Genomic DNA, 16591 nt, shown 5'->3' on the forward strand with positions numbered 1-16591 from the left:
AGCTGTCAAGGTTATTTGTTATGGACAAGTGCTGACGACTGGCTGCGGGGTGCTAAATGTGGTATGTAGGGTGTGAATATGCACTTCGTGCAAAGATGCTTAGACAATGGTTTCTCTGTGCCGACTGCAGTTATAAGTGACTCTGCACAAAGATTGTGTTGTGTGTTATTTTTTTTTATTCTTAGCCAGATTCCAGAGAACACTTAAAGCATCTTTTTTTCTTATTTTCATTTATTTTGTCTGCACTTACTATTACATCCAACCTGACAACTGGCTAACAGGTTATATGTTTGATATGTCCTTTGGAGCCAATGTTTCCCTGTTTTTGCACACAGAAAACAAAACAACACAACAACACAGAGAATAATAACCTTTTTAATTATTATTTTACACTATCATCATCACAACAGCGTCATCATCATCATGAGCAGCGGCAGCATCCTCACCCCCCCCCCGCCCCCCTCCAGCCTTAGGGTTTTGGTTAAGCGCGTGCAGCCTGCAGCATCTCCATGGAGCATCACACAGCGGACGACCCTCCGGATTGCGTTAAATGACGTGACCGCGGGCCAATCCCGAGTCCGCTCGCTTAGACGACGCAATTGAAAGAGATGGGCGGTGTCCAATGACGAGGGTTGGCGGGGTGGAGGGGTGAGAGAGGAGGAGGAGGAGGGGTGGGGGCGCTGGAGTGGTATACTTCACCACCCCTCCTGTGGGTTTGCAAAGAGTTCGTGCGCGATATTCAGCTCTGGGAGCGCGAGGGGTGAGGAGGACCGGCGCATCCACTCAGCGAATCGGTGTGACTCTGAAGTGCCGTCTTTATTTTTATTTCATTTTGGCATTTCCATGTGGGATTGACTCCGAAGTAATAACCTTTACTTAATTTTTTTTCTCCTTTTAAAAAAAATCCAGTTTGCATCTGGCGATTACTGATGAAGCTTGTTGAAGTTGAAACATGACGGGACACGCGTGTCTCTTTTTGCATTCACCTCGTCGGCGCCTTCACCTTCACAGGTAGCAAGGGGAGAAGATTTTATTTTTTAATATAGAAAAAAAAAACAGCTTTGAAATTCTTGCTCTTTTTATTTTCATATATTTTATGGGACAGTCTGAGAGATGAACACTGATTTTGGGAGCCGTTTTTAATGGAAAAGACCGCAAATCATTCACTGACCACCTTGCTGTGTCTGCTCGCCGCGCGGCGCTGATCACCGCAATCCCCGCAGGTCGCGCAGTCGGGTCCCCTGTCCGTTCCTAAACTTCAACGGGGAACTGCGACACGGGCTATGTCGCTTCTGGCTGACCCCTTTCTGTGCGATCAGCATCTTATATCCCAGACCTTTTCTTCAGTCTGATTAGTCTTACGGACCAGTTATTGCATTATCCCTCCACCTCCTCCTCCTCCTCCTCTTCCCTTGGACCCAGACGCAGATCAGACAGAGGAGGATCTCTCCAGCACTAAACTCTGGCACACAGCGGCGCGCGGGATGAGAAGACTATGAGCTGACACACTCCAGTTTTTCTCCTTCGCTGCAACGGATTTGGGTATGTAGGATAAGAATAGGTCTCAGTTGCCCACTGAATTTAACATCTGACTGAGCGTACTTTGTATGCTTCATTCATGCGCATTGATTCGTTAAGCAGCCCACACACGGCTTAAGCTCTTTAAATTTGACAATTTAAGTGTGAAATTAATAAGAACGTGTAATGTGTTGTGAAGTTTGGCTGCCTGCGGGGTTTAGAAATTCTCAGTGACCATAAAATGTGGAGGATTGGGGGGGATGTGAAGGTGTGTGTGTGTGTGTAGGGGGGGCATAACAAGGGCAGCTGCTGTTGCTTTTTAAGAATGCTATTTATTAAAGCAGGTAGTAATATTTCAAATGGGGTTCAACTCTAAAGTTTTTTGACTGCTGATTGAATTGTTGTGCATGTTAAAGTTACTTAGGAGAAACTCTTGTTATTTATTCATAGGTGTGCACGTGGACGATTCCTGTCATCGCCTGTTACAGCAGTGCTTACAAAAATTTGCTAAGCTGAGCTGTAAAAAGGCTGGAAACTATATCATGGATCTGAAAGACTTTTACCTGTTGGGCTCCCTGCTTGCCTGCATATGGTTAGATCCATCCATAGCTCAAGAGCTGATCTACCCAATCAGAGAGGAGCTGCAAGAAAATGTCCTAATTGGAAATATACCAAAGGACCTAAACATTTCCCATACAAGTGCTGCAACTGGAGCAAGTGCTAATCTAGTGTACCGGCTCGTCTCGAAAGCAGGAGATAGCCCGCTGGTGCGCGTTCTGGGCAACACTGGAGAAATATTTACCACGTCAAACAGAATTGACAGAGAAAAGTTGTGCCCTGGTTCCTCGTTTGAGGATGCAGAGTGCTCCTTTGAAATAGAAGTGGTCGTCCTGCCTAATGATTATTTTAGGCTGATAAAGATTAAAATAATCGTGAAAGACACAAACGACAATGCCCCCATGTTCCCATCCCCAGTGATCAACATCTCCATCCCGGAGAACACCCTCATTAACAGCCGCTTTGCTATTCCGTCTGCCACTGACCCAGACACCGGCCCCAACAGTGTCCACAAATACGAGCTGATCAACGGGCAAAGCGCCTTTGGCTTAGATATAGTCGAAACGCCTGAGGGGGAGAAGTGGCCCCAGCTCATTGTGCAGCAAAATCTGGACAGAGAGCAGAAGGACACGTATGTGATGAAAATTAAAGTCGAGGATGGTGGCAGTCCACAGAAATCCAGCACTGCCATTCTTCAGGTTACTGTAACAGATGTCAATGATAACAAGCCAGTGTTTAGAGAGAATCAGATAGAAGTGCACATACCAGAAAACTCTCCTATTGGCACATCTGTTGTTCAGCTCCAGGCTACTGATGCAGATATAGGGCCAAACGCAGAGATCCATTATGTATTTGGGACTCAGGTGTCTCCAGCTACAAAAAGACTTTTTGCATTAAATTCAACTTCTGGCCTCATTACAGTGCAGAGGCCCCTGGACAGAGAGGAAACTGCTATTCACAAGCTTTCTGTTTTAGCCAGTGATGGCAGCTCAAGTCCAGCCAGAGCTACTGTTATCATAAATGTGACTGATGTTAATGACAACCCCCCCAACATAGACCTGAGATACATAATAAGTCCCATTAATGGCACTGTTTTTCTCTCAGAAAAAGATCCCATCAACACTAAAATCGCTCTCATCACAGTATCAGACAAGGATACTGACATCAACGGCAAGGTCATATGTTTCATAGAGAAGGACGTACCTTTCCATCTCAAAGCTGTGTATGACAACCAGTATCTGCTGGAGACATCTGCGCTGCTGGACTATGAGGGGACAAAGGAGTACAACTTTAAAATTGTTGCTTCAGACTCAGGAAAGCCAAGCTTAAATCAGACTGCTTTAGTGAGAGTGAGACTGGAGGATGAGAATGACAACCCGCCTATTTTTACACAGCCAGTCATTGAGCTGGCTGTTATGGAAAACAACAAACGTGACCTGTTCCTCACAACTCTCAGCGCCACAGATGAGGACAGCGGGAAAAACGCAGAGATTGTGTATCAGCTGGGACCAAATGCATCGTTTTTCGATCTCGACCGTAAAACGGGGGTCCTGACGGCTTCTAGGGTTTTCGACAGGGAGGATCAGGATAGGTTCCTCTTCACCGTAACGGCGAGAGATAACGGCACACCCCCTCTGCAAGCACAAGCAGCTGTTATTGTGACTGTGCTGGATGAAAATGATAACAATCCTAAGTTCACGCATAACCACTTTCAGTTCTTTGTGTCTGAGAATCTTCCTAAATACAGCACTGTGGGGGTAATAACTGTGACAGATTCAGATGCTGGAGAGAATGCTGCTATCTCTCTTTCCATACTGAATGACAATGAGAACTTTATTCTGGATCCATTCTCCGGGGTGATAAAATCTAATGTGTCATTTGACAGGGAGCAACAGAGCTCCTACACTTTTGACGTCAGAGCTATAGACAGCGGTAGGCCTCCTTGCTCTTCGGCCGCCAAGGTGACCATCAATGTCATTGACGTGAATGACAACACCCCCATTGTTATCTACCCCCCTTCCAACACCTCTTTTAAGCTCGTCCCTCTCTCCTCCATCCCAGGATCTGTTGTGGCAGAGGTGTTTGCTGTGGACAGTGACACAGGGATGAATGCTGAACTGAAATACACCATAGTGAGTGGAAACAACAAGGGTCTGTTCAGAATTGACCCTGTCACGGGAAACATTACACTGGAGGAAAAACCTGCTCCAACTGACATAGGCTTACACAGATTAGTTGTCAATATCAGTGACCTGGGATATCCCAAATCACTCCACACTCTGGTGCTTGTGTTTCTATATGTCAATGACACTGTGGGCAACTCAACGCTCATTTACGATCTTATCCGGCGTACCATGGAGACCCCAATCGACCGAAACATCGGGGAAAGTAGTGAGCCTCAAAGTGATGACTATTTTCCTATAATGGTTGCCTTTGTTACTGGCGCTTTGGTGGTGATTATTGTCATCTTTGTGACCGTGCTCCTGCGCTGGCGCCATGCCACCAGGTTCAAAGCTGCACAAAGAAAGAAACAGGGGACTGAGTGGATGTCACCAAATACAGAGAACAAGCAAAACAAAAAGAAGAAACGCAAGAAAAGGAGGTCCCCCAAAAGCTCCCTGCTTAACTTTGTCACCATAGAGGGCAACAAACCCGACGATCCTGCTCATCAGCCAATCAACGGAACCATCAGCCTTCCCACTGAGCTGGAAGAGCAAGGGATTGGACGTTTTGATTGGAATGCCACACCTACCACAACTTTCAAACCCAACAGCCCCGACCTGGCTCGACACTACAAGTCCGCCTCACCCCAATCAGCTTTCCACCTTAAGGCTGACACACCTGTCTCAGTAAAGAAGCATCACGTCATCCAGGAACTCCCCTTGGATAACACATTTGTTGGGGGATGTGACACCCTTTCAAAGAGATCCTCCACGAGCTCCGACCACTTCAGTGCCTCAGAGTGCAGCTCCCAGGGAGGGTTCAAGACGAAGGGTCCCATGCACACCAGACAGCAGGTAAAGGAGAACTTTTACTGGTCTATAAGTACTGCCTATAACTGCCCTGTTCCACAGTGCTGAGGTGCCAGTCTAGATTAGGGACTCTATATAAGGTACCTTGAAGGAACAGAAAAGTGTTGGAGACACACTGCTTCAGCAACATCTGTTGTTTCTTAACTTTAAAAATAAAAGAACAAGTGAAAGTGAACAACTGCAACCAAATGGAGTCGAAGCTGAACTCAACGGTCACACAAGTGTAATCTTGGGTAACAAGCATAAATAGATCAGTGGTTGATTTTGCCTTACTTTTTTCTGTCCCAGGTTGGGGCCATTGGTAAAATGTACCTAAATACCATTTATTGTGACTTAATGTTCTCTGTGAAAGAAACATTTTTTTCTTGCCTATCTACTCAAAAAACAATATCAATCACAGCAAAATGCTTTATACACAACCCTCGTCCCCTTCCAAAGTAAAACAAACTGTTTTCATTTCTCTCATAAAACTAAGTGTTTTCATGTCTTTTTTGTTTGTTTCTTTGCTTTGGTGTGTACTATAGTATTACAAAAGATTTAGTAACCTTTTAAACATCTGCTGCAATAACAATGGTCAATAATTAGTTTGCTCCTGTGCTATTGCAAATGTCACTGTAGGCTTTGCCTCATCTTCTAAGCTTGAATTAAATACCTCCCTTCAAATCGCACCAGCGAACTGAGTGAAGCTCGTCTGGAACTTGATACACATCCAATTCTAAAAGGATTAGCCAATAATGAGCCTCAAATTTCACTGTAATCCATGCTGCTTTTATCAAAGCCTTATTAATTTTTTTCAGCTAATAAAGCACCACTGCACAACGCACAGTTTTAATCTAATGGAGCACACGTGGACAAATACAGGGAGCAGTAAATTCAAGGAGAAGAGACAAGAGAGTGCAAGGAGAGAGAAAGAGAGGCTGTTATCTGTGGGTCAGGCTTGACAGGTGGTGGTACTGAACCTTTAGGTGGCAGTGTTGCGCTGCACGGCACAGCCTGGCACTGCGCCAACCTGCAGTGGAATTTAAGGGAAGAGAAGAAAGCAGGGAAACCGGTGTTAGTGTTCTTAGTGAAATATTCTGGCCTAATGATGCAGAGGCTGCACGGGGGGAAGATTGATAATGGCAGTAAGAGATGTGAGTGATAAGATCTATCTGGAGGAGAGAGTGGAATTACGGAGGTGACACAGAGCAATTCCTGTCGCTGCTTACCTCCGGGTCACAGCATCTGGGGTTGCATTTAATGTGTTTCTGTGTGAGAGGTAGCAGTCAAAAGAGGCATTCAGTGGCGTCATACACCAGGTGCGTGTGTGTGTGTGTGTGTGTGCAGTTGGCGATGTGAAAGAGAGGCAAGACGAGGGGAAGCCATGAAATGGGTAATGGTTGTTGCAGCGGATGGGTTGAGGTGAGGGGCACTATTACGACCCGAGAGGGGGACATACAAGATATTACACTATACTGTAAGCACAACTTCATTGATTTGCTCAGTCATCCCACAATTCTACAGCAGATTTATTGGGATCAATAATTCTGACGGATGATTCAAAGAAGCCCTCAAACAAAGTCAATGTGTTCTCTATAGAGCCGCTGACAATATACATTTTCACTGGTGCAGCTCTCTGTAGTTTGATTCATAACTTTCAATGTACCTGTGTGTAGCAGAAATGCTACACTCCCAGAAAGTGAGGTTTGAACCATAACTTGAACTGTCTTTCAATAAATCAAAAACCCATGATTTGCCATGATATCCAATTTTTTTCTGCGTCTCAAACATTTGACTTGATCTTTTATTACAACCAAAATAGTCTTGCAAAAAAGTTTACTATATCATAAATTTTTGTCTCATTTGATGATGAGATAAAATAATTGACTTTAAGATAAAACTAAGCCTAACCATACTTACTGTTTTTTGCCAGTTGAGAGTGATGTATGTTTTAAAATTAAATTTTTTATTATTAGATCGGTTACATTTTCAACGTTTCAGTGTCTGTCTCCACAAATGCGCAGGGTTATTAACCTTTGGGCTTTAAATATCTGATTGGTTCTCATTGCAATGAAAATATCTCTGGTCAAGGCTCCAGTGAAGACTTAAGGTTAAATGGCAGTTATCGATTGCTGTAAAATGATTAGGCTGCAAGGGCTGCAGTGACATGACAAGTGGGCTGTGTTATCGTGGCCATTGTTTCATCCGTATTTTGACTGTTTCTCACAGAACCAGCCATCTGAGTTGATGCGCATGTCTTTTTTGTGTCTTTATTGTTGGCAGAGAGGTAGATTTCCACCACCAATGACACATTCAGTTTTGGATTTCTGTCTATTTTCAGAGATGAAAATTAGAACATTCGTCTGAAAAAGCATATAAGAAAAATATGAGTGAAACTTTCAGCAGACAGTTTATCCAAATGGTAATATCCTTGGATTATCATATCACATTCCCTGTAATGTGGAGGTGCTTTGGGGGAAAAAAAGATAAGGATTGCATTATTGAAGTATTTATTTTATAGCCCCATGTAGATCATATAAATATGTTATATGATTTAAAGTTATTACTATTTTTTATATGGGGGGTGGGCTTGATGTAATATACTGAAATTGTATTCATTTGAATGCTGATTTCTTGCACCACATCAGGGTCCCAAAGATTGATGATGGGTGATGAAATTTACCGTTTACTTTTATTTATTTTTTAGTTTATATGTCACAAACCAACACTTAACATTTGTTGTTGCCTAAAGTTAAAAAGAACGAACCAATTAGATGAAATGGGATGCTCATGTATAAGAGACATGAGGATGGTGGAAACAGCTTCTATAATTGACCTTTTCATTTCAAATAGAAAAGCAATTTTCTTCCTTTCCTTTCAAGAGTTTCTCCTATGCAACATCAGCACAAATCAATAACAATGGAACCTGATTAATTGGAGAAAAAAAAAGTTGGAGCAACAACACAGTGTGGCCTTCATGTATTTGATTTTAGAGAACGCAGTGGATGAAGGGAAAAGTGATGGCAAAAACCCACAACTGTCTGCCATCATTGACATATCCCTTCTGAAATCAGCTTTATAGGGACCCCAAACTTTGCTGAAAGCAATAGAAGCAACCCTGGCCCACCAATTTTATCCTAACTTATTATTTAGCCTCTAGGGAGTCACAGGATTGTAAACAACACTGAAGGAAAAGGAAAAAAACAACATGAAAACTGTCCTAGTTTCATAAGGCAACTCAAGCATCTAAGCAACCAAGTGTAATCATCCCTATCGGTCTTACTCTCTTCCTGTCAGCCGACATAGATGTTGTTCACTTCTATAACATGAACCCAGTGGCTATGCATTAACAACATGCTCTATGTCAAAAATCTCAGCCTTATGTTGTGAGCCCGTTACTATAGTTACATAAGGGGTGCAGATATTAGGAGTCAGCGTAGTATGAATTAGGGAAACGTACAGAATATTAAAAAATTTTAGTATCTCTCTTTCATTGTAATCTTTAAATTAAGCTATGATTAAAATGAATAAAGGGTTGATTTATTCATAAATGCCCTTTTGGAGATGCACTAGTGTTTTTCCTCTCCCCCATCCGTGTTTGCTCTCCCCGTTTGCGTGTTTGTAAAAGCAGACTGTGTATGAATAAGAATAATTATGCCACCGTATAGTATTTATCGGTAACTATCGGTTTTTGCGGCATGGCAGGAATGACGCAAAAAGTGTTAACCTGAAATTAATTTACGTCACGCTGCTCCGATGTGCTCTACAACACTACAAAGCATGCCTTAGCTCAGTTTCACGGGACTGTAAAACATCTCTGTTTTGTGGATAGAGTTACCAATAAACAAAATATACAAAGAGTTTTCTCTTCTGTCTGGACCTGATTTATTTGTAGTTCTCTATTTTGGTCAATGGAGGTGACTGTTTCAGTTCAAAACTTTGAGAGGGTTATTCAATTCTAAAGTTTGAAGTATTACTGAAGTATTTATTTTGAAGTGCAAGGAAAGACAAAGACCTTAGAAGAAAAAGAAACACTGAGCCTTGCTGCCGTTATCTTGTTGGTGCATTTAATGAATGGACATTCTATGCAAACAGGAGTTTATACAGACCATTGTAATTATGGAGCCTTGGGGGAGTCGTCCTTCTTGTGCAGGTTCATTTGCCACATTAATAAGGGGATTAGTAGTATGTACGGGGGCTGATGGCAGCAGGAGAAGTTTGAGAAGATTAATGAACTATGACAATGTTGCACCTGAGGGGAAAAGTCTGTTGCAATATCTTCTGGCTTGTGCTGACACAGAGTTTGGCGAGTTTGAAAGGGGATGATGGAGAGAGGCCAGAGATTGCTGCAGACTGCGATCATGCGTCGCGCTCCCTAGCCATGCTGTCACTTAATCAGGCGAATGTTTTTATGATCTCTTACCCCTCATGTGTTGATACTCATGACTGCTGCCATTCTGGTAAAGTAAAGTCCTAAAAAATAAGACCACAGTCTATGGATTATTAATTGCATCAGATAAATACATATAAAGACAATCTGTGCCATATAACCAAATGCAGCAAGAATAATCTGATAACTGGATTCTCTGAATGAGTGAAATGTAGCAGATACTCCAGACATATGCAGTTCTTTTAGATAATATGTCACTAATACTGCAGGTGATGCTTCTGTCAAAGCTCTGAATCATCAGCACTGGATATGTGAGATGTTTTATCACAGCAGAGAAGTAGCATTTCGTTATTTCCTTTTTTAAACGAAGGTAAAAAAGAACTTGTCATGTACTCTGTATCTAGGGGGGTAAAAAGAAATAAAATGAACGGCGTGCAAAACTAATACAGAGAATGCTAGTACTATCAGAGGAGATTACTGCCCCAAGGGAGACCCCGTTTTGTCGGCACAAAACAACAAATAAATCAAAGTTTGCTTTTGGTACACTGGCTGAACCGAGGTGTTCATTTGTATATACTATTTTCTTTTTTGTTTCCTGTTAAAAATATGGAATGACACAGATTTTTTTTTGTATATATATATATATATATATGTATATTTGAATATGTATTTATTTATTTATTTGTAAAATTTTTGCCTTTTCTTTGTTTTGCTTTGTTTTTCTGTCTTTTTTTTCACTTCCAATAACTGCCTGGGGCAGATTAAACAAAACACAGATGATGGCAAATTACCAGGAATTACGTTCTGTTTTTGTGTGAATATGGCTCATTTTCATTTCAGTTTGTAAAACATTTGCTTTTCCACTAATGTATGTTCATGAACATTTCTCTGTTACACAGTTTGTTCTGAAAAAAAAAAAAAAAAAGAATCACCATATTGTCTCTAAAACGACAAATGATGTGTCCAATAGAAGTCTTAAGTGTGTGTTTGTGTGATTTTTTTCATTACATTCTTTATTTTTTACTATTATTATTTTTGTTTGTCCTTCACTTTTGGCTGGCAACCCATTTATCTCAAATTCACCTTCCATCTTTGCGAATTCTCAAATCAAATTGATTAATGATCAATCTTCAGGGGGTTTGCTTTGTGACATTAATGCACAAAAGTCACAAAGGCTTTTGTTAGACTGTCATTACTTAATTCATCTCCATGTTTTTACTAATCCACAAAACACATTTCCCATTTTTCCAAGGCAATCAATCACGCTGACATGCAGCTTTGTGTTCTCTTTTTTTGTTTTGTTTTTTCTAACGCTGCATGATTAGAATAAGACAAGCTGCAGCTTAAAACATGCCCTGCAAAGTGTCAAGGCCTCATTCGAATTCTCCTTATATGTCCCTAAATATAAGAGTAGAGGGTGGAAGAAAATGTTTCTTGACTGCGTGCTCCTCTGCAAAATGAAAAGCCAAAAACATTTTTATTAGAATATGAATTTATGATGCTGCCTCATGGTTTGTATATCCCCTGCCTCAGCAACCCATTTCTCCTTTTACTGCTCACTTGCTCCTTCCACCCACTCCTTCTCCCCACCCCCAGTCTCCAGCCGCTAACCTTTCACCTGTGTGTTATCAGGGTCAACGCCGTTACAAGCAACGTTAAATCACTGAGGGTGCTTTCACCGTTGTGTTGTGATCATTAATGACAGATGCGAATGCTTTGTTTTCAGCATGTAACCCAACTTTCTTCCTGTTTCCATCCACTCTCTGTCATTAAGGAGTTTGAGGTAAAACATGGGCAGAGCGCTGCTGTATGTTCTGACATGATAATCCAGAGGGAGACCTTGTCATCGGGTTGTTGTGGCAAGTAACACACAGACTGCTGCTCTGTCACTAACGTGTGTAAGTGTCCAGACAAAAAGTTGTGTTAATGGCATTGCCAGCCAAACCCCCAACCCTGAAGCAAAAAGCCAGATTTGAAATTGCCTGCTTTACCACTGAGCACGCAAAGACTCTGTAACCCTCATCAATGTAAATCGCTTTGTATATATGAGATGCTTCATGTAAATTGAACTCCTGGTAATCTTGCCTAATGTGCTGTGTTAAAGACTAATGGACTTGTTTTATTATTTTACTTTTGTATTGTTTTTTTTTTTTGCTCTGTTTTTGTTTCCCCCTCTTGGCGGGTGCATATATATTATATATATACATATAAAAAAATATAAATTTTATCTGAAATAAACTTTCACTTCTTCAGTACACTGCAACCCTTACTCTGTTTTTTAAAGCTTTACATGACCAGTGCTATTCTATCTTTTTAATTTCATAATAAATGTTTCAAAGAGATCATTTTTTTCTATCTTGTTTTGAATTTGTCTGTTTTGTTCTCTGTGGTGATAACTGTATGCATAAACTGGGGTTGTGTTTCATTCAAGCGACCATGTGTGCACCACTTTTAATCAGCATTAGCCCTCAAACAAGTGCTTCAGCTGAATCTGTTACCCAAGTTGTGTATTTTGAAAAGCAAACTGCTTTTCTTGTTTGACTGATCTGTTATTTTTAAAAGCAGCAGAAAAAGACAGACACGCAGCCGGCATAATCATCCATTCACGCTTAAATTTTCCATCAGAGATAATTCAAAGAGCTCATTTGGTTTTGTGGAACTTCACCATTTTCTCTATGGGTGAAGTAAACACCCATTGTTTTGAAAAATCTGCATGCAGTTATGATGGAAGGCTAAATGTTAAACCCAAGTGACCTAAATTTAGGAATGTCAGCAGGACAACTGGCAGCTGTTTGACAATATTTCATACTGAGAGTAATTTTTATAAGCACTACAGCCCCACAGTGGATTTTCGGAATTCTACATTCTGACTCCCAAACAGATGAGTATTCTCTTATTGCAATATAGTCGGCATGAAATCAATCATTTTCCTGCGTAAAGAGGTTCTTCAGAACCTGGATAAAACACAGTTGCCTAGTCAGAGATTATTAAATGTCTTTTGAAGTTACAGCCTTTTAGGGAGATTCTATTAATGTACTCTCATCTCCTAAATCTTGATATAAAATTTAAATGTTAATGGATAGTAGTCTGCTGCAAAATGTTCTTCCTAAAATGCTTTGTTTGTTCTGAATGAATCCACGCTTTTAATTCCTAAATTAAGAGCCTTCCACAAAATGCATTTACCCATCTACTGCGGAAGTGCTTTCCTTTTCACCAAAAATCCCTCTATCATGAATAAAATCTTTTAGGTTTAAGACAAAAAAAAAAGTTTTTATATTGTGTATAATCAGTACCAAGTACGTGTTAAAACACCTCCGATTTTCCAGGTTATTTGATATTTAAGGTCTTAATATGCTATGAAATAAAATAATGAATATCAATTAATAAAAGAAAATAATTTTTAAACAAGGAAGCCACCTTTGACAAATATAGTCATCAAAAAACCACAGAAAAGGTGTTAAGAAAGTTCCTGTTAATTTGTTTTAAAAGTAATTATAAATGATTGGCTGATTGTTTTTTTTCCCCTTCTCTCTAGTTCATCCTGAACCAGCTGTGTGCGCCTTAAAGCAGGAAATTGTGTTGGTCAGTCTCTATTTTTAAACCTGTTATTTTTAATTTCTAAGACAGTGGTAACATTTTTTTTTCCTGCATAGGTTCATACCGTAATATGCAAAATTAGTTAAAAAAGAAAAAGAAAATGAAAAGTGTTTCAAAGCTTTGAAACAGTAGTGTGTCTTGTGTTGCCTTTACATCAAATTTTTCAAACTTGCGTCAAATTCCTCTCTTTTGATGTGGATCAGATTCTCTTCTTGATGCTCCTCCAAGAATTCGTTCTTAAACTAAAAGCCACAGACGCATGTGGGAATAGCTACTGTCCAGAGTTTTCAGCCTCATCGCTCTAGGGAATTGATGGATTATATATTTCATTTATAATGTACGTGAGACAGATGATGTTAAGAAATCAGTTTTATTCATTTTAAAGAGCTCAGTAAGAATGTCGTCATGTTGGGGTTCACAAGATCATTCAGAGATTCTCCTAGTACGGCAAGTTTCACCATCGACTGCCGGAGCTGTGTCTGAATGATGGCCGCTTCCATGGGGCCTCTGTCTAGAGGACTATTTTATTATTGACTCGGTGGAAAAAGAAAAAAAATGTTATGAAGTTCAGGAGGAGAACAATTTGCTTCTACTCTATGTTGATTTTGAACTCTACACGCTGATCATGTCATCAACACGTCACATGCAAAAGCCAAGTCTCTAATTGGTTGATGTGATGCATCCTCTTTGCCAAAGTTCAAATTTTCTAACTCTCAAGGTGCCCAAATAGGGCCTTGATGCTCAAACCGGACTGCTGTCAGACTGACGTTCCACGCCCGACGCTCATATCCAGCTGAAAGAGCTCTGATCGTGACCGTACATTTACCTACCATTGAAATTATACGCCTCTGTGCTAACTTCTGTGTGATTGCAGCCTTAGACAGATTTTTGTCCAAAATGTAGGTTTTCAACCCGTTATGGCATATTGTGTACATTTGAAATTACCCAATTCCAACTGCACAGAAGATTATTGATTTGAGCAACAATTATAGACATTTTCTTGTCTTAATGGACAGGGTAAGATTTTTTGAATTTAAAAGAAAAGGTACTGTCAGCATCTCTTGCAGCAGAATTGTGTCATAAAGGGAATTCTAACATTTATTTAGGCATTTAACTTGTAAGGATGCACAGAATGTGGTTACATTTGCTATCCAGCAGAAGTTCCGATATTTTTGGAAAAAAAATCAATGAAGAAATCAAATTTTATTAATCTTCAGAAGGATTTTTCCTTTATTTTTACCCCAAGGTTTAAGTAAGGGTAGCAACCCTGTTACAGTTTACTCTTTTTAAGCTACCATCATCACCAACTTTTTTCATATAGCTCTTAGAAAATAAAACAGAGAATATTGATCAAAGAATTACACAATTAATGTCCGACTCAAAGATAAAACACAGGGACAGATGCAACAACAAAACAAGATGATTAGACACAGCAAAATGAACTAGTTAGTCGCTGATTCAACAAGTACCAAGGCGAAAGGAGTTTCCCAACTAGTTTAAACACTGACGGTGATGCAACTTGGGTTGGTTTGTAATAGCAGCTGATTCCATAGTTTAGGGCCAAGGACAGGAAGGTCGCCTTTCAGTCACTGCTGGGTATTAGGTTCATCTAGGAGGAGCTGATCCGAGGATCTTAAGGAACAAGCAGGAATGTGACAGTGGAGCACATCAAAAAGGTAAAGTGGGGCGAAGCCAGATGTTGATGAAAAATTGCAAATATCTTAAAAGAAGTTCTAAACAAACAGCAAGGAACTGAAGAAAAAGTGAAACCGAATTGTGAACTCTCCTTAACTAGAGCCAGTTAGAGGCTGACCTGCTGCATTCTGCATCAACTCCAGCCATGAGAGCGATGCTGACTCCTACATAAAATGCATTGCAGGAAATGAAGATCAACTTGAAATAAATGCATGGATTCCTTTTTTTTAAGATCCTGTCTGGCCAGTGATTTTACCCAAATGTCTTAGTTGATAGAAACTATGTCATGACATATTTATATGTGAAGACTGAAATCAAGTTCAACATTCACACCTAAATGTGTCATTTAGGATTTTTGAAAAGAAAAGGGAGCCAAAATGCACCTAAAAACAATTATTTAAAAAAAATGGGGAAAACATAAATATATGGAATTTTTAGATGAAATGATTAAGTCTCAGTTTTCTCATTAAAATTAGGTAACCACAATGGCTGTAAGAATAATTTGAAAGACTGACAATATGGAGTTTGTATTGTGAGTATGTGAAATATTTCAAAATGCTAAAATCAACACATTTATGAAAAATTGGACTAAGACGGCTTCATCTGCTCACTTTCTTTAACAGCCAGCAACAGAGCTTGGCCTTCATTTTGAGTGAAAAAAAAGAAAAGAAAACAATAAACTAAACTATAAGAAAATATATTATTCATTTTTCTTTTCACAAACAGATAAGTCCAAAATAACTTTTTCAAGCATACCAGTGACATTTTCGTTACATTACTGTATGTTTTCAAACTTATTTGATCAAAGGACTGCAAACTAAATGACCCCTGTGTTAATGCTTTACTGTCTTCACATAGGTTTTGAATTGGATATTTATCCTTGCTCTGGTGACAACTTTATGTGGGCAGTGTTTGAAAATCTTGTCTCAAGCGTGACCTGTGTATGTATAGACGGGTAATTGCTACATTGTGATTAGTGAGTTCTCGTCCTTCATCTGCATGTTATATCTTCATTTAACATGCTGGAGGCATAGTCTACTTCATGGAAGTTTTACCAACGAATCGTAATTAACATGCTCCACATTCCCTTTTTGTGAATAGCCAGAAACTGCATCTTTCAATCAACCTGATGCATTCAGTTCTTTCGAGAACTTTGACACAATGCCTGCGTATCCACCAGAATACACAGTTTTTGCAGTATATTTATAATCCTTGTGTTCACAATGCTCTCTTATACAATTTTGTCATTGAAAGTGAATGCACATGATACAACAGGTTTCCACTTGAACAATTATCTACTCAAGGATGATGTCACATGCCTTTTTAACCGTGTTTGGTTCAAAACCAGACTAATTCTGTTCCTGGTCCTTGACGAGCACTGTGCCCAAAGCAGCACTTGTTTCATTATTTGGGCTTTAGTGGGAATGCAAATACAGACGAGAAGCCATAGATTGTGAAAAATACTCTGTGACTCAGTTGTCATGGTCAAAGAAATTCTATAATTATGACACAAAAGTAGGTGGTTTATGTTTATCCTCTAAATTTAAAAAAATTAGTCAGTATTCAAATTGGTGGTATTCAGTTAGCTGGAAATAAATAAGGCTGATCAAAGCAATTCTGCTGTTGGGGAAATGATGCGTGAGCTGTTGTGATCTATTCAAAAGAGGCACATTCTATAAGTGAATAGATAAAAAAATAAATAAATTAAAAGTTTACCTTTACCTAGACATTAACGAGACCCTTACTGCCTGAATGGGCTGAGCTTCCCTCATGAAATTCGTCCCTCAATGGGCTGCACTGTTGTGTCACACTGTTGTGTCAC

The 16591-nt window shown here is 39.9% G+C and overlaps 1 protein-coding gene across 4 annotated transcripts in view; it reads left to right on the forward strand.

Moving 5' to 3' along the window:
* Positions 1-666: 666 nt before the first annotated feature.
* The window catches only part of pcdh9 (protocadherin 9), a 205099-nt gene continuing 189174 nt past the window's right edge, over positions 667-16591 (forward strand). Inside the window, exons 1-2 of one of the 4 annotated variants that reach the window (XM_020712961.2) lie at positions 667-1542; positions 1969-5093. In XM_020712961.2, the coding sequence (XP_020568620.1) occupies positions 2061-5093 (3033 nt within the window). In that variant the 5' untranslated portion in view covers positions 667-1542; positions 1969-2060. The remainder of the gene's footprint in view (positions 1543-1968; positions 5094-16591) is intronic. The other 3 variants (XM_020712966.2, XM_011490482.3, XM_011490487.3) reach the window with 3 other exon arrangements.

Source organism: Oryzias latipes, chromosome 3 (genome assembly GCF_002234675.1).
Source record: "Oryzias latipes chromosome 3, ASM223467v1".
Taxonomy (NCBI): Eukaryota; Metazoa; Chordata; class Actinopteri; order Beloniformes; family Adrianichthyidae; genus Oryzias; species Oryzias latipes.